This window comes from Macrobrachium rosenbergii, chromosome 23 (genome assembly GCF_040412425.1).
Source record: "Macrobrachium rosenbergii isolate ZJJX-2024 chromosome 23, ASM4041242v1, whole genome shotgun sequence".
In the NCBI taxonomy this organism is placed as follows: Eukaryota; Metazoa; Arthropoda; class Malacostraca; order Decapoda; family Palaemonidae; genus Macrobrachium; species Macrobrachium rosenbergii.
The window spans coordinates 14,847,703-14,866,198 of record NC_089763.1 but is presented as its reverse complement, the minus strand read 5'-3'; the positions used below and the strand labels follow the sequence as shown (position 1 = coordinate 14,866,198).

General features: G+C 41.0%; 1 protein-coding gene across 1 annotated transcript; it reads right to left on the bottom strand.

Moving 5' to 3' along the window:
* Positions 1 to 817: 817 nt before the first annotated feature.
* On the bottom strand, positions 818 to 17,724 carry LOC136851297 (26S proteasome regulatory subunit 10B). Its single transcript, XM_067125295.1, has 7 exons — positions 17,186 to 17,724; positions 11,991 to 12,184; positions 11,453 to 11,614; positions 3,917 to 4,066; positions 2,335 to 2,559; positions 1,657 to 1,819; positions 818 to 1,224 (listed from the first exon to the last, which is right to left on the bottom strand). The coding sequence occupies exons 1-7, from the start codon at positions 17,268 to 17,270 to the stop codon at positions 1,034 to 1,036; spliced, it is 1,170 nt and encodes a 389-aa protein (XP_066981396.1). The 5' UTR covers positions 17,271 to 17,724; the 3' UTR covers positions 818 to 1,033.
* Between the last annotated feature and the right edge of the window lie 772 nt (positions 17,725 to 18,496).

The window sequence follows — 18,496 nt, the reverse complement described above, 5'->3', positions numbered from 1 at the left end:
TGGAGGAACTACCACAGTTCATCTAAGAAGTACCAAGATACTTTCTTTTGTCCATGACCTCTCTTTGGATCATTGATGGCTTTTCATCTTCTTTTCTCAGGGTAGATAATGCACCAACCTATTCTATTTTCACAAATCTTACGGTAGTTGCTGGTCTATCCCCATGATCTAAAAGAATGTCACATTTTTTTGACAGAGTGCTTTAGTCATTGCCATCTATACTGCCAAAGACAGAGATCCTGTGTTGGATTTTTAACTCCATTGAGTAGTTGTATTCTTGGTGGATGGGAAGCTCTCGAGTTTTTGAATCTCAATGATTTGGAGCAAATTATCAAACATTCTACACAAGTTCCATACTAACATGACTGAGCAGTTAATACTCTTTTACCTAAACTTTACAATCTTCTGACCATATCCTTGGTGTGGTTTCCTTTGCTTTCATTCCCTACCTCACATTCCATGGCACTTCAACAAAGCTAAACATAGCTCCCATACTTTTGTTCACTTTTTCCATGGGGATTATTGTTTTTTCTCTTAAGGCATCAGCCCTCTGACAAGACAGTTCACTGAGGTTTTGGTTGAGAGGATGGTATAGATTCCTCTATCAAAACTCCGAGTCTTGATTTGACTATGCTTGCTCTCTGGCTATCCAGGCTTGAGAGTAGACATACCAAATCTAATCTGAATTTCATTCAGCTCTAGCTTTAGAATTACATACAGCCAGATCAATTATAGCCTTACCAATTTACAGTTAAAGACTTTTACAAAATCAGACCTTTTTTTATTTTAGGAGTGACAGGGAGTGCTAAATAAAGCCTTTCATGAATATAAAAAGAATTGTATTTCCACGGTGATAGGATGCTTAATAATCCTTATTCTAAATACATACCATATTTAATCGAGAAAAATAAGAATGAGAGAGGAAGCTCTTCCCACTTTAAATTTGCACATTAAAATGTAACAGTTTGGTTAGTGTAACACAATAACACTATCAAAATAAGAAATTACTGAAATTATTCACAGAGTAAATTAATTAAATAGGTTTATAGTCCAATTTAGTCTCAAGCTTCTTGTTATCCGAAACCTTCCTTACAGCTTTCATGAAATCTTCTTCAATAACATAGTCTCTCTCATTGCGAATTGCAAAGAGACCTGCTTCAGTGCACACATTTCGTAAGTCAGCCCCATTGAAGCCATCAGAAAGCTTGACCACTGCTTCATAATCTGATGAAGAAAATAAAAAAATTTCTGAATAATTTGCTAATTATGAGCATTCTTGAGTGTCAGTCATAAAAGAAATATAAAAAATTAAACTGCCAATGTTTCCTATGATCATGAAATCAAGAAACTCTCAACTCATAAATACTGTTCTTGAAACTAAATGAAATTTGGAATTCAAGAAAGGGTGTGTAATCTACACCATATCCTCCCAAAGCATGACAAACAAACAAATGACAAAAAAAAATTATTTTTTTAAGGTAAATATATTTGTTAAATATGAGATCCTAACATAAAAACTAGCTGGAAGCAAGGGAAGCTTTAGTGCTGAAAATAGTGGGCCACATTAGGCACACTGGAAGTGGCATCCACTCTATGGGGATTGACACTGAGATTATATCAATCTTTAAATAACTGTAAAGAACAGAGGGAGCTTACCAATTTCCCCTCGCTTGGTAATGGGTCCCGAGTGAATCTTCAAGATTTCTAACCTTGCTTGTTCATTGGGAAGGGCAATCTCAATCTTCCTATCCAAGCGTCCTGGTCTCAACAAAGCTGGATCCAGAGTGTCAGGACGATTTGTAGCCATAATCATTTTGACCTAAAAAAGAGTAATACCTCTTTAAAGAACAAAGCCTGAATTCTAACAACTGACTTCAAACAAACAACTTACTTCCCAGTGAAACTGTGACAAATAGAATAGGGAATTTGATTTTATAAAAATGTATTTTACCAACTTCCAAAAAATTATTTTTCTGGCAATGTCAAAGATGATTTTGGAAGTCTTGCCAACAAAATCTCAATCTTCTTCTTCATAAAATTTCATTACACATACACATCAGTGTATAACTTAATCTAAAAGTTATCCAAGTTCCCTAAAGCAGAAGTCCCATGCAATGACATTTATAAGAATGTAGGAAATGATTTCTTAAAGAAATTTACAACTCTATCTTGACTGAGTCTTATTCATCTTACTTTCAGAAAATTGTATCAGATTCAGTACAAGATAACAAAATGCATCAAACACAAAAAAAATTTATATACAATAACTTGATCAATACCATGATTAATGCACCAAGCTTATGTATAAAAATACTGCAGAGACAATCAAATTACCTGACCCAGTGAATCAAAACCATCCATCTGGTTCAACAGCTCCATCAAAGTTCTTTGAATCTCCCGATCTGCAGAAGTACCTTCAGAAAAGCGCCGACCACCAATAGCATCAATTTCATCCATAAAAATAATGCATGGTTGATGATCACGAGCATAGTTGAACATTTCTCTAATCAGACGGGCTGACTCACCAATATATTTATCCACAATGGCACTAGACACAACCTGTGTAAAGAGAAAACATCAGTGCTTATGCAATAATACTTTACAGTGGCTGAAATAACCTGGATGTAAAAGACATAAACTGTAACTAATATCAAATAGCAAAAAACTCAGTTTTACAGCATACAGTATTTTTATAGGGAACTGGTAAATTGTGTAAAAAAAAAAAAAAAAAAGGATTCGAGGGGTAATTTTGGCCATTTATTAACTTAGCATGAATATGGAGCGGGGAAATTTTGACTGTTCAGTTACCATTAGTATTAATATGAGAGATGCAGAGGATATGACAGCTATGAACTAGAAGGCACAGCTTCACTTGCATACACAGTTATTTTGAACAGTATTGTTTTACCATTTGCAATGAGCATATAATACTCCATGACCAAAACAATATACCGAAATAGGAAGCCTCTTCAGAACTGAAACTCTTCAAGTGCAAAAAATTAATAAAAAAGTATACAAAAAGATTAGCATATTTGAGTGTCATTCCCCTTATACAGTACAGCAGATCTTGACCTTGTCAGATACTCCAGGAGTCTGGCTTTGTAACAAGTAACAAAACAACAGAGTATTCAACATATCCCACAATTAACAGTATTTCCATTTCATTTTTACATACTATATTCAGTTTCAGAGATTTATCTACAAACTGCATTATGTTTACAAGGTATCTTGGCAAAATCACCATGATGCAGTTGATAAGAAAATTTGGAAAAATTCATCATCATTATGTAGCTGGTAAGTCTGATCTTATTACTGTATTAATACACAGTATAACCAAAACAGTGAGTTGAAGAAGGAAGTCTGATGAGTTGAGGATTTACTGTATAGGGTCACTCCTTTATTTTAAACAGCAAATTACTGACTGGTCACACTCACATAAATGAAGGCATGGAACAATTCAAATTAACTACTGAACAGTGAGGCCTTCTAGACAAAGTAGGACCAAAAAAGATTGTAGAAGCGAGTAGGTCTCTCCTAAAGTAGACTTTGCACCAGTTTTCCAGAGATTATCACCATGTGGCTGGGACTAGTTATTCAAAACAAAAAGCAGTGGACAAAGAAATCTGAATAAAAGAATTAAAATTACAAATTTTTAATCAATTTGTATTTTTCATAACTAACAAACCTGTGGTCTTAACATACGGGAATTTCTCTAGTGCCTTCTGGAGTCCGGTTAAAATAGCACTTTTGAGGCATCTAAAAATTAAGTCAGTCAACAGTATAATTAGAATTCCCACTTCTTGTATAATTAGAATTCCCACTTATTAGTTATCTTGCACTCAATTCTTCATTGGGGCTTGCAAAACAATTCACTGCCTTTTAAACACAAAAAGTCTAAGTAACATAATAAACCAACCTTGAGGAAGTTGCAGTCTAACTGAGAGGCCACAGCTCGGGCAAGAAGCGTCTTTCCAGTACCAGGGGGACCATACAGCAAACATCCCTTGGGAGGTGAAATGCCAACACGATGAAAGAGCTCTGGATTCAACAAAGGCAATTCAATGACCTGAAAACCAAAAATCAAAAGTGCAAAAATTATATGGATGAATATCTTGTATATCTAATGTACAAAAAGCTGACCATCAAATTCATATTTAAGCAAATTCTAATTCATAAATACAGCCAAAGGCTATGTACTTTTAACCATATACAGTAATGCCTTTCCAAGTTTTATAACTTCATTCTACATAATAAAAAATGTGAATATCACAAATTTTTAAAGTAAATTGTATTTTTCCTAACTATACAAACCTGAGGTCCTTTACATTAGGAATTACTGTACTTACAGTGAAGCTGAAAACGGCCGTTAAACTCTTGAACAAGGTGGTTAGGCAGTAACTACCGTCTGGCAGGCGGGAATACCCACCTGCCCGGATGTAACAATTCCAGTTTGCCTTTTGGTCCAGGTTTCAGATTGAGGGGTAGAATGAGGTTGGCATAAAAATGTAATGTAAAGGACCTCAGGTTTGTATAGTTAGGAAAAATACAATTTTCTTTAAAAGACTGTGGTTTGTTCCTACACGATATACAAACCATCGGCCCTCTACATTAGGAAAGGAAGACTCACTGGTTGGAGGGAGGAATCTGAGCGAGTCTCTTTGAACTGACTGGAGTTCTGCACACCTGGGTTACTCCTGGTCGAAAGAGTGAAGCGGAGTGCTGTGCCTCTGACATACTGATCGGAATATAGGAATTGCTAGGTCAAATGTCAGACATCTGGACCTTTTCGAATGAGTGAGGAATTGTAACTCATATGAAAACAGGTTGGGAAGAATCTAAAGAGTCGGAAGAAATAAGGTAAAGACTCGAAAAAGGGTTTCCCTTATTGACAGGGTCTCCTTCCTCTCATTGCTAGAGGAAGGAGTGGGATCGCTTCTATGCTTCTAGAGAGAAAAATAAAACAGGTGCTCGATGTGTAGACTTACCGCATCACACACCAGTTCCAGCAAGTGTTGGTTCAAGACACATTCTTAGCCTGAAGGAAGAGAAGTAGGACAAGGAAGGAGGAGGAGGAGGAGGAGAGGCCAGTCACTCTTGGAATCCTTCTCACTTCCGGAGCCATACACCTTAGGCGAGATACTACCTGTGCTCTAAAAGGAGCCGGGTAAGAAAACACAACCTGTTCAGCAGCCACCACATAAACAAGGAAAAAAGGTTCCAAGGGCTGTGGGCAAAGACCCAAAGGTAGAAGACATAAATGAGGTCTAATGAGACCATATCTTGCTTCCAGACCGACAGAATCTCCCAGAATGCGAGGGATGGACCAGGCCACTGACTTCGTGAGCTCTTGGGCGGATTGTACAGGTGTCGTCATCTCCAGCTGTAGAGCACATCCTTATGATCGCCTCACGAAGCTAGAAGAAAGACGAGTCCTTAGACACTTCTTCCTTGGGAGAGTCAGTAATAGTGGAAAAGTCAACAACATCCAGGTTAGGGATGTCGAGCCTTTTTGGAAAGTACCGCAGCACCCTAACAGGACAAAGTAGCCATTGATCTGCGTCACTGATTACAAAGTCCAAGGAGGAGGAGATCAAGAAGGACTCGAACCTGGCAACAAATGACGATGGATTCGGAGTCCTCTACGACATCCGTGACTGAGTCAAGGCATTGATCTCCATCCCCTGTAGGTCCAAGAAGATCGTCCATCCTCTACGCCAAGGCTGGAGCAAGATAAGAGATGGTCTTGAGAGGCAGATATTTGTCTGACGACATTTGCAAGGGCGCGTGCGAAGCATGAGACAGGAACCCTAAACAAGAGCCACAAGTCACCCAGGGACCTGAGGCCCCTGGGATGGCAAGACTGACAGAAGCTTCTCATCAGTATCTAAATCTCGTCTGAGGAGAAAAAGGCTACTTTCAGATGGAAGACTAGGCCGGATAGGGCCAACATCCTTCACAATTGAATTGGAGAGAAGCAACCCTCGGCGGAGGAGACAAGGAAGTTCGCGACCTGCTGAAGAGTATCTCTGACCAGAGGAAAAGTCCCGTCAATGACACCAACAGCGAAGACGGCCCCAATCCCTGGGCACTGCTGTAGAGGATGATAGAGAAATCCAGCTATCTCTGTTGCTGCTTGGCGAGAAGCCTATGCTTGCAAGGGAACTCAGATAGTCTCTAGTTGTGAAGGCAAAGGGATTGTGCTGCCTGAGGAACAGCTTCACGTGTCGCTGATGCAGGAGGTCAGGTCAGGGAAGAACTCTTCTCGGTGCCTAGGAAGCAGAGCTAGCAGGTCAGGCAAAAGGCGAAGTCTTCCAGCATTCATTTAAATTTGAGTTAAACGACACTTGGTGAACACCTTACGAATTAGAGAAATACGAAGGGAAGATGAAGACATCAAGGTTGTCCCATAGTGTCAGCATGCATCACTGTAGCAGTCCATGAGTCCGGTACAATTAAGCAGAAGACCTGCAGACTTCTGCTGAGCTGGAAGGTGAACAGGAAAGACAATAGGGAGCCCTCAAGTTGACCAACCTCTCTGTGAAGAATTGAGTGAAGAGAGCTCTCTGTCCCTGTCACTCGATGCCAAAGGCTGAGCTTGTCTGCCAATACATCCTATTGCCTGGAAAGTACCTGGCTGACGGCTCTACAAAGTGCACTAAAGTTCACTCAAGCACCTGCAGTAAACTGAAGTAACAGGAGGGAAACGAGACCCTCTTGTTTGCTCATATGCCACTACTGTGGTGTTGTTGCCTAACAACACCCCAGAGCATCTCAGAAAAACAGATCCTGAAACTCTCGGAGGGCCAGGAAACTGCCTTGAGTTCCAGGATGTTGATGAGAAGGTACTTACTGTCTTGGTTGCACACCTTGAAGACAATGGTCTTACAGGTGTGCACGTATTCCCTGGTCGGTGCATCTGAGAATAGAAGCATGTCTCGAGGAGAATATGCAGACATATTGAGAGGTTCTTCTTGATCAAGAACCAGCCTAGATCCTCCCTCACCCTTCCAGAGAGGAAAGGATTAAGAATTGAAAGCAGAGCTTCATTCTCCATGAACAGAATCTCCATAAACAGAATCGAAGGTGAAGCTGCCCAAGGGGACAGCTTCTGCAGTGATGACAGGTCACCGAAGGCGACTAGCTCTAAGTTAAGTATACCTTAGTTTTACCAGACCACTGAGCTGATTAACAGCTCTCCTAGGGCTGGCCCAAAGGATTAGACTTATTTAACGTGGCGAAGAACCAATTGGTTGCTTAGCAACGGGACCTACAGCTTATTGTGGAACCCGAACTGCATTATAGCGAGAAATGAATTTCTATCACCAGAAATAAATTCCTCTAACTCTTCATTAGCCGGCCGGGAAGTCGAACTCGGGCCTAACGAGTGGAAGGCCGCAACTCTACCGACTCACCTAAGGAAGAGCTCAACGCGACTAGCTCTAGCCGGGCTGGCTGCTCCCGAAGTCGAGAACACAGGAGAGGAGACGGAACAGAGGTTTGATGAAAGGTGGCTGAGACCCAGAGGAAATAGATACTTCTGAAGGATATCCACTCCCAGGTCTCAGCTATGTTGCTGTCATATAGTCCAATGACTTGACAGTCATTCCTTCATCAAGGTACCAGCAGGAGGAGAATGTCATTCCGAGAGTTTTCTCTTCCTCTCATACCGACAGAAAGAGGGTTGAAAGAGACACACGTATGCATACTTTCTAAGAAGAGAATGAGGAAGGCTAGGTGTTCTGCGAGCGCCCTTGGAACCTGAGACTTCTTAGGGGCTCAGGAAGGGCTAGGTTGCCATTGTCCGGAGGACAAGGCAGTTGCCCTGGCACATTCCTTGACTACTGCGGTATCTATCTACTCTCTGAGAAAGAGGGGGGCAGAACTGAATAAAGGTCCGTTCCTGAGGGAATGTGATGACTCGGGACTTACTAGACTGAGATTGGAATCAGGACACTGTCCCTCTTCTTAGCACCAGAATTGCCCACAGGTTGCTGTCTGGTGCTGGGTAGGCAAACCAACCCCCAGACTGGAACAGTCTCTACAAGGCAGAGACCTCTTCAGGAATGACCGCATCCAAGAAGGCAAAGCCTTGAAAAAAATGAAGGATCACAGATTCATTAGGAGACTGGAGGGACATCATAGCGGCGTCTTCCATGTTCGCTGACTCTTGTTGTGAGAGGGAACACCCTTCACGTCAAAGAGAAACAGCGAGAGATCCGAGTCCAGACGAACCAGAGCCAGTCGGCTTAAGACCCCTCCGAGGCGAGGAGAATCGCTTTTGTCGAGGAAGAGGAAGGGGAAGGTGCTTGACTGGGCAGCTCGACCAAAATGAACTCCTTGTCAAGGGAGATGGTATTTATCTGATCGAGAAAGCCCTCATAGCAAGCAAGGACCATGGCAGCCCCAACAAAACCCCTGCAAGGAGCAGTGAGGCAATCCAAAGCAGAAGACCTTCAAGTCCTCCTGAGGTGCGACACTCCCGACCTCTACCTCTTGGAGGGATAACCTAGCCAGAACCCAGAAAACCACCCTCGACTACTTGGATGTACGGCAAGCTGATCAGAGAACTGAGCCCGAGACACAGATCCTTGTGGCGGAACTCCGATAATAAACATAATTCGTCGGAGTCCTCTCTATCCGACTTGCATCCCCTAGCAGCAACCGAAAGGTTTTGAGGGAAGAGGAGAGGAGAAAAAGCACTCTTACCTGTCCTGCTAGAGGAACCAGCAGGAGAGGCTGACAGCAGGCGATCATCAACCAGAGGTGATGATGGCAGCACAGAGGAAGGAGAGCACTAATGCTATGGTGAAGCACTAACCTGAAGAGAGCGAAACTTCACTTGAGCTGAGTCTCCTGAAAGAGGGAGAACCTCGTCAGCATTCGGTCTGCCGAACCTAACGAGCTGATCATATAAATGCGATCTCACTCTGGGTGAGACGAGCCAGTCTTGAAACGTGATCAAGGGCTGGGCAAGCGGGCCGAGCCAGTCTCAAAACGTGTTCAGGGGCTCGGCAAGCAGGCCGAGCCGATCCGAACCAATCACGTAAACATGATCGGTAGCTGGCCGAGCAAGCAGGGCTGAGCCGAACCGAACCAGGAAAACTCGGCCGTGAGCTAGTGCTGTCCTCAAGATATGCTTTAATCTCCTCTGACACCAAAGCCCCTCGAGAAGGTTTAAAAGGGATTCTTGTCTGTTAACCCGAGTGCTCGAACCGAAGGATCCAAGACACGAGTTTCAGAACTGATCAAGTACTCAAAATGAAGCAGGCAGGCAGTGTTGAAACATCTGAATGTTTCAACACCACCTCTTGTCCTGTGCCTAAACCAGACCGGAAAGCGAACTCCCTAGTTCTGGTTTGGGGAGTGCCCGAGATTCCGCAAAATCCCAGACACTCGACGACTCCCTAGTTGAAAGAGGTAGTCCCACAGGACCTCTGAAGGGAACCTCCTCCTTGCCTCTCCAGGTGTTCGAACCCTCGGGACTGAGACAGCAGGCTGGGAACCTGACTGAGCACCGTTTCAAGCACTGTTTAGGAACTGACTGAGCACTCAAAACTCAGTACTGGCAGGAAGAACCGAAACACTTGCATATCTTGCTTCTTTCTCTCGCCTGTGCCTGAACTGAAACAGTGAGAGGTCTCTCCAACATCAGTTCAGGATGCACGAGACTCTGAAGATTCACGAGCACTCGGTGTGACTCGACAAAGTTGAGCACCCGACACAGCACCAGTCTAGAAGCAGAACTCCTAGAATGGTGATGGGAGCGTAACTGAAGTCTGCATGCCAGTGACTGCCAAAACACAAGACCCTGGGGTAAACGATTCGGTTCCCGAGCCCGAAGGCTGGAAAGAGTCGATGAGAGATCCCACTGCGCAGCCCCTTAGAAGCCCCATGGTGGGACCTCTTAGAGGAGGGAGAGGCAGCCTTCCTCTTCTTCGGCCGCTGTTTCAAACAGTTTCGGAACAAGCCTCAGAAGAAGGGAAGAAGGCAGCAGAAGACAAGAAGATCAAGTTGAAGACAACTACATCTCACAGGACTTCTTCCTCGATCTCTTCTCCGACATCATCTACAGGATGATGGTCAGGAAACACAGGAACTGCTGGGATAGCTAAATCAGGAAGCACAACAGGGGCGTCCCAGGCAACAGGAACACCAGGAGAAGCAACCAGGGCAGCTGAGGCAGGAGGCATGACAGAAGCTGCCCGGCTGGCAGGAGCTTCAGGAACTGCAGCAGCAGCGACAGGGGCAACCAGGCAGCTGGGGCAGGGTGCACAGCAGGAGCTGCCCAATGACTGGTCGCCAGGGGAACAGGAACAATCAAGACAGGAGACACAGCAGGAGTAGACGGGACCACAGATATACAGAAATCGTAGACACCGACGTGGACCTACGCCATCGCCACAAAGGCACTGTGGTCGTTCCTGAAGTAACCACTGTATGAGTGTCACAGGGAAACTCCTCAAGGCTAAGATATCCAACTGTGACATATCCAGCCATCTACTGCTGCGCCTACGATGTTCACTGTCAACCTGAAAAAAAAAAGCAAAGATGATTAGTAGAAGGAGACACCTCTCACTCCGAGGGGAACTACCCTACGAAACGAGAGGAGGCCCCTGAGAAGAGGGGCCGCCCCAACCCCCGCGATCTTCGCCAGACAAGCAAGCGAAGAGGGAGATGGAGAGAAAGCAAGAAGGGAAAACTTACCAGGAGAGAGAAATGAGGATGAAGGGGCGGCTACAAAGGGCGCCGTCGGAATTGAAAACTTCCGACGAAGTCTGGCAAACTCATCTACAGTGAGGCAGCAAAGAGCAACACTAAGCAAAAGTCAGAATAGGGATACAGTCATGCCCTTGTAAAAGCAGAGTGCGTGAGGTCCAATAAAAGGGGAGCGAACTTGTTACGCCCCTGGTTGCCAACCCCAAGACACACACGCTGGGGGATGATGGCCTACACAAGGCTATCAAAAACTGTGGGTTTTTACAATAACAAATGTCAAACACACACAATATATACACAAGAGGATAAAAAAAGATCCACCTGGAAAAAAGAGTTTAACGACAGTCAGGCAGAGAGCTCCAAAAACAAGTCTGCAACGTATGACAGCCAAAAGCAAACTGGAATATTTATATCCAGGCAGGTGGGTATTCCCACCTACTGGACGGTGGTTACTGCCTAACCACCTTGTTCAAGAGTTTAACGGCCATTTCCAGCTTTGCCCTAAGTAATTCCTATGGTAAAGGACCGATGGTTTGTATATTGTGTACAAACAAACAGTAGTGTTATCCAGAAAGTTCAACAATACTTTTGTATCATTAAGATTATGTGAGATCTTATATCTACAAACTACAAAAAATAAGTTTCTTAAAATTTGTAAACTGGCCTTATACAAAAGCTTAAAAAACATAAAGGTAATTATGCTAAAAAACAAACACACCCACTTTCCTTCCCTCACCTCTCTTAATTCACGAATCTGCTCTGCTAAACCACCAATCTGATTATAGGTAACATCACCAGGATCTTCATGGCTCATGTTGTAAACTAATGGATCAACTTCACGGGGTAAATACCTCATGATTGTAAGAGTTGTCATGTCCAGTGCCACACGAGTTCCTGGCTAAAATAAAAAAGGAAACAAGCACTGAAGACAGATACTAGCAAGTCTCTAATTAATGAAGATATTTTATACAGTATGGTGTACCTTGCCAAACTAAATTAAAAAACTATTTTACAAACAGTTTTTAAGATTTAAATATTAAATATAACTCCACATTAAGCATTCCCTTAAAATATTACAGAGCACTTTACTATTGAATGACTGATGTATATCATCAAGATTAAATGAAACAAGAAGAAACAAACTTGTGCAATATTTAACTTCAAGGCAAAACTTATCCCAGCCACAAAATAATGTAGTACTGACACCATGACTCCAATTAGCTAAGATTTGATCACCTCAATAATTAAACAGTGCAATATTAGCACAATCTCACCTTAAGCTTGGCCTTGTCGAGCTGCCGCCTGCAACCAACAACATATCTAGGGCCATTTGTTGCCTTCACAATGAATTTTTCTTCAGTCAGCTGCTTGAGAACTTCTCCTACAATTTGTCCTACACTTTGGAGGGCTTTTAAATCATTTTCACTTTTATCATACTGCTTGTCTAATTCCTTCTTCTCTTCACGAACTGGAAAAAAAAAAGATCAATAGAAATCAACAGGCTCTTGAATACTCTTTTTATAATGTAACTTGCTATAGTCACTCAAATTTCTAGTAATTTCAGCTCCATTTTCTACTCATAGAGTAGGAACTGAAACAGCAAATTTGCAACCTCAGCATAAACAACAAAATAAAATTCATGGTGCATAATGCGTGCATTTTAGTCATAATTTTTTAAGAGAATTTGAAACATCAAGCTTTATTTTCTATGCTGAATATCTTTTAGCACTTGATACCAAGAGATTAATGATAATCATAACACACTTAATGATGCATACAAATACATTAACATTTAGCAATCTTTGATTTGGTCCTCTACCTACCTAATTTCAAATACAGTAACAGACACCATGTCTCATAACTGAAAAGACAAATCTGTATATCATAGCACACATATTACAGGGAAAATATTTCTCTTGCCTTTAGCCTCACTTTTCTGGAGTCTTTATGATACTGTGGTGACTACTGAGATGTAGATAATTCATGAGTCGTTTTAAAAATCTATTCATGAGATTCAACAGCTGGATTGCAACTCAGTATTTAGCATAACTCTGTTTAGAATGAAAATACTCAATAGCAAAACTCTGTTTAGAATGAAAATACTCAAACACAGTATGTTTAAAAGAATAACAATAATATTAATAATAATAATACTGGCACTTTGCATGCCACTGAGCTTATTGCCATCTCAACTTGTCATATGAGTTTCTTAGTTTCAACACGTTATAAAGCAGCTGTCCATTGAAGGAGGTGAATGGCATTAGGGGTAAATGCAGGGAGTATTTATACCCACAAATGGTTTTCCAAGAGAAGGTGGGCAATTTTTCATTGGTTGGTCATATCCCGGGAGCTCTTCTGTTGGCTGTGAGTCTAACTGACTGACGCAGGTACTGGGGGCTCAACTAGTGGGCTCAAGGAGGAGGGCAGCTGTATTGTTGTCTCAGGGGCGCACCTTGTTGTTCTCCTAACGGTGGTTGCCATGGCAAGAGTTTCCTGAGTAATATTTAGGATAAGTTTCCACCACAGAATGGCGAAGGCCTCCATATAGCGGAGGAGGCAGCGGTCCATGTCACTGTCGAGGATTCTGGTATTCCCACTGATACCACCTGATACCATCTGTTGACACTGTTCTTCAACAATCTTACTATTTGACGGTAAGAATATCTGTTGTTAACTAGTGCCTGGGCAACATGTTCAATTTTGAGCCTTATAACTACTCTTAGACAATGAATGATCCTTAGCATTACTATCACTCACTCCACCAACATTACAAGAAATAATCAAATCAGCACTCCTATCAAGCTGTCCTAATGCAGTAAAGCTTAAACGAGGGGAAGACAATGGGCGACTACTCTACTTTACTCACCTGGAGCATTCCTTCAGAAAACGAAGTCTGGTGCCAGAGTTGATGCTACTGATGCCAGACTGAACAGGGGGAATACCCAAATCTGAACCCAAACAAAACTCCAGGGAGGGCATCGCAGACAAACAATCAGCATAACTTCAGCCAACTGATTAATCAAACCCTTCAAGCCTCTAAATCCTGACTCATTCCTATCAAATCTGACATCAAGAATCAACTGGGAAGCTCTAGTGGGAGTAACAGGTTGAAGAAAAGAAGCAGAGCTCCTATCTATACTGCTAGAAGGGAAAGGAGATACAAGCCTTACCAGACCTATCCTCTTGTTTCTTTTGCTATTTCTTCAAACAATCAGACTCTATTCACTTGTGATGTTTCTCCAATTTCCCCATGAATCACTTACACAATTCACATACCTTATATCAGTTATTTAAATTGCAATCTTTCCCTCAGCATTGCATAAATATCTCATGTGGGTCACTGTAGCTGCAATAAAGATTCTTATGGCAACCTCTTACCTTACAAGTCCATAACCTATCGTTACTATTCATTTCTGGATCAATGTCCAAAAGAAAATCAAAGCAAACCCAAAAAATAAACCAATTTTTATCAACGAAAAATCAAGCACAGTTAATAATGTGACAAGAACTATCAAAACTGGCGACCAAAACCAACAACAAAATTTGACTGGTTATGAGTGGTGTTTGTACCAATCAGTCCCCTGGTAGGGAGTGGGGGAAAAGGATGGAGAGAATATGTATAATCACAGAAAATATTGTTCTCATTTTCTTTAGCAAACTGTCAAACTCCTGTATGTATACAAGTAAAAGCTATGTACAGCTATGTAATGCAAAGGTAAGTTTCATTTAAAAAATATACTCAGTCTAATTCATTATTACTAATCACCTTACTCAATACCCATGCGCCAACACTCACTCTCATTATACGGCACTAAGCTTGCCTAGGTTGCAGTTTGAATTTAGCTACTACTATCTTAACAATAAAAACTAGCCAATGTAACATCAAATTTGAAGATAAGATTTAGCCTAATTTATCCTAAACTACATGACCTAGCCTAAGCTAACCTACACTGGATAGTTAGGCTACTGAAAAAAACTGCCCCTCAGTGAGATGTACTAAATGGACCAGTCTGAATGTGGCACCTGCCTAATCTAAACCCAACAGACCCTGGACTGAATACACCTCTTTTGGAAGAAAAATACCAGCCACCCGTTTTTGCTTGGGTAATGACTATTATAAATAAACTAACAGAAGTCAGTTACCTTTATTGGGACAATGGGAAATGTGTGCCTTCTAGCTGTACACATCTTAACTTTAAAGCAAGGAATATGTTGTGTGCTATGGTAAGTGAGGCGAAAAGGAGTGTTCCCTTATCAGTTAGGACCCAGTGTGCAAGGTCAATTCGAGATGAATTTCTGTATTTCACTTTCATGAATTGTTGCCTCTAGGTTAGGTTAGGATTGGGGATCCATTTACTCTACATCAGGTTAGATGGTGGGAGTCCAGCCCCCTCCCCTGACTCAGGCAAGGACCCAGTGCCCTAGTTAGGTTAGGGATGGTAAGGTTACAATACAACCCTATACAGTCGACCCTCGCCTATTCGTGGTTTGGGGTTCGTGGCTTCACCTATTTGCATTTTTTTCTGTGGAATTTACCCTCAAATTATTTGCAAAAAATTTGGTAAATCGTGGATTTTTTCGTCAAGAAATATTCACCAATTACTGTATTTTCATGACTAAATACATTTTTATGATAAAAAAATGATTTACTAATTTTCAAATATTAATATGAATGTAAACACAGCAAAATATTCATAAAATATATATATTTTTTAATGCATATTAAATATTTAGTTACTGTACAGTATTTAACGAAACCTGTGAATTCGCAGTGTTTCCTCTATGTACTGTAAAAAGAAAATAGGACTGCTTCAATACTGTATGAGAGAAAATGGATGTTCCTGGATATAGGGGTAACTTGAACGTTTTAACATTTAGCTGTAAGCCATATATTTCTAAAGGTAATGTTGTAAGATGACTTTGAAATGACAAAGTGTTTTAGATAATAGTTTAAGGAATATCTGGTGTAGGACGATAGTTTAAGGTATACATTTGGTGTTTGGAGTATCAAAACTGGAAGTTATAAGCACTTTTAAAGAGGGTTTCAGTATTCGCAGGTGGGTATGGTACACATTCCCTGCAAATACTGGGGGAAGACTGTATTCTCCTTGGTAGTTTGTAGAATGATGGGATCTGGCCTTTCCGAAGTTTAGTGTTACTTGGGAATGTCCAGGAGGGGGGGGGCAAGGTCACCCCCAACCCCAACCCCCACAGCCAGGTTAGACGGTGCCCTTTGTGAAATTAGGAAGGCAAGGTCTGTTTAGGTCAGGACATGGCATTATAGAAAAGGTTGGGTTTATTTTCGTCTGCGGAAAGTGTTCCCATTGTTCTACACTAACGCCATCTTCCCCTATGACTTAAAAAGCACCACAGGTCAAGTTAGGAGGGGGAGGGGGGTCGAGTTGTGGTAAGAACCTGTCACCCTAAATTAGGTTAGGCTGGATTCCTGTAACTGACCTTATGACATCTTTGTTCTGTATGGCTTAATAGGCTAAAGTTTGCCAGTATTATTACAGTTTCGGTCAAATTCGGATATATATTATTTTTTTGTTATCATTCATTTTTTAGATGATTCCTATGAAAAACTTACTTTCGAATCTTGCGCAAATTAATGGTTCTGGAGATATTTGCAGATGAATATTGTTCCTTACTGTTTATACCATCAAAGTCTGGTTACAAAGGTAAGACAATACCCTCCCCCCTCCATAGCTAACATGGCAAAATTGTAACCAGTCAACACCCTAGGTTCACGTGGTGTTACTTTTTGTAAAATTACAGTTTTGGTATTTGTCTGGTTACAATTTTGCCGTGTTAGCTATGGAGGGGTATTTTTTACCTTGTAATTCGTACTTTGATGGGATAACAATAAGAACAATATTCATCAGCAAATATCTCTGTAACTATTAATTTGCGCAAGATTCAAATAAGTTTTCCGTATGAATCATCTCAAAAATTAATGATAAGTAAAAAAATAATACATATCCGAATTTGACTGAAACTGTAATAATAACAGTTTGCCTTGCAGAACTGACAATCCTACTTCCACTGTGGGGTAAAATCATACCTGGTGAAAGTGGGAAGTTTAGGAATGGGGAGATATGACCAACAGAGGTTCGGGAGTAAGGAGTACTAATGAAATTCAGGCCAGACTTGATATAGGGAAGCCTATCCTCTGATGGGGTAGGGTAAACTGACGATGAGGATGCACAAAGGTTGAACAAGGCTTGAGAACAGAAAAGTAGTAAAGCCTAACTAAAATAACTGAATCACTCTTAATATTAAACCATAATCATAATTTAACGGCAGGACTGGAGTTATCTAACTGCCAATCCAACCTAGGGTATACCAATAGCAGGTGTACAACAAGGTACAATGTCCTGGACCTAGGCCTAGCCTATTTGACCCCAATTAGAATATAATTTTTTGATGCTCTGAATAAGCAAAATTGACCACAAATATATTTACTTACATTTCCTAAGTTTAGAATCCACTTCTCGATGCTCAATTAATCTTCTCCGATAATCAGACAGGCATTGATCACGTTCCGCAGTCATTTTGACAAGTTGTGCTAATGTAAACAACGAACAGGGTGACTGGCGAATTGTAACTCAACATAAACATTACTTGAAGTCATATATTGAATATTAGCTGTGGTCATAATTCATCCAGTAAATACGCTTGAAAGAAATAGGGGTAACATTATACCTTATTTGCTGAAGTAAATAGGCACACTATTTAGAGGGTCACTACATAGCAGTAGGACACATTTTTTTAAGCGAACGAGACATAGATTTAATTATGTCAACTATGCCGGTCTACGAAAAATTACCACAGCCCAAAGGATTCTAGTGGTTTTAGATTTCTAACAGCATCTATAATCTTTTGATGTCATGTAATTATTAAGGCCACGTTTATTGAGCCTCATGTTTTAAGTCGAGAGTAAATCCAGATGGGTTTCCGCAACAGAAAAATAAACGACTTGGAGGAATTATAACTTGAGGTTAGCTTATCTTTGTTTATTACCCTCACTCACAATCTTCTTCTTGAATTCAACATACAGAAACTGACCAAAAGATCCTTCCTCTGAATAACAAAAAATATCAACTACATTCGTTGAATCAGAGGTAAAGATCGAGCGCATCGCCTAAGGTACCATTTTATAGCATTTAATTCTTCCCAAATTTGGGATTATTTTTTATGGCAAGGCTTTTCTGTCCGAGAACTTTATGCTCACCACAACTGGCAAAAATCTAAATTATTTCAGGACATGCGAGTTTGGTTATAATTTTCAACAGAATAAGTGATGTTACATTTTTTCAGCTTGAATCGTCGGCTCTTGAGACATTTTGAAACAATATTAAAGTTCTTTATAACAATGAAGAATGTTATAAAGAACTTTAACTTTTGTATATAATTAGCAGTCATTCCTTACAAGGTCAAAGTTTTTTTCAGCTCCATTACTGTAAATCTGTGGTATTAATGCTCAACTGTATTGATGATTGCCATAACTCTAATGGGAGTCTAATCTATTTCACTGCAATTATTTGATTATACAACAGTTTTTCTGAATCTTTATCTCCCGAAACCTGCAAAAAACTTTATTACAATATATGAACATGTAAACAGGGAAGGAAAGTACAGAGGGGAAAGGCAAACCAAGGGTGAGGAAACATCTTCATGGTTTGCTCATCTGCCACTAAAGTAGCTAAAAAGACTTGCATTCTTTTATTTTAGTATGTCAACAGCTTGCAAACTTTCAGATCTTCCTTACGGTTTTATC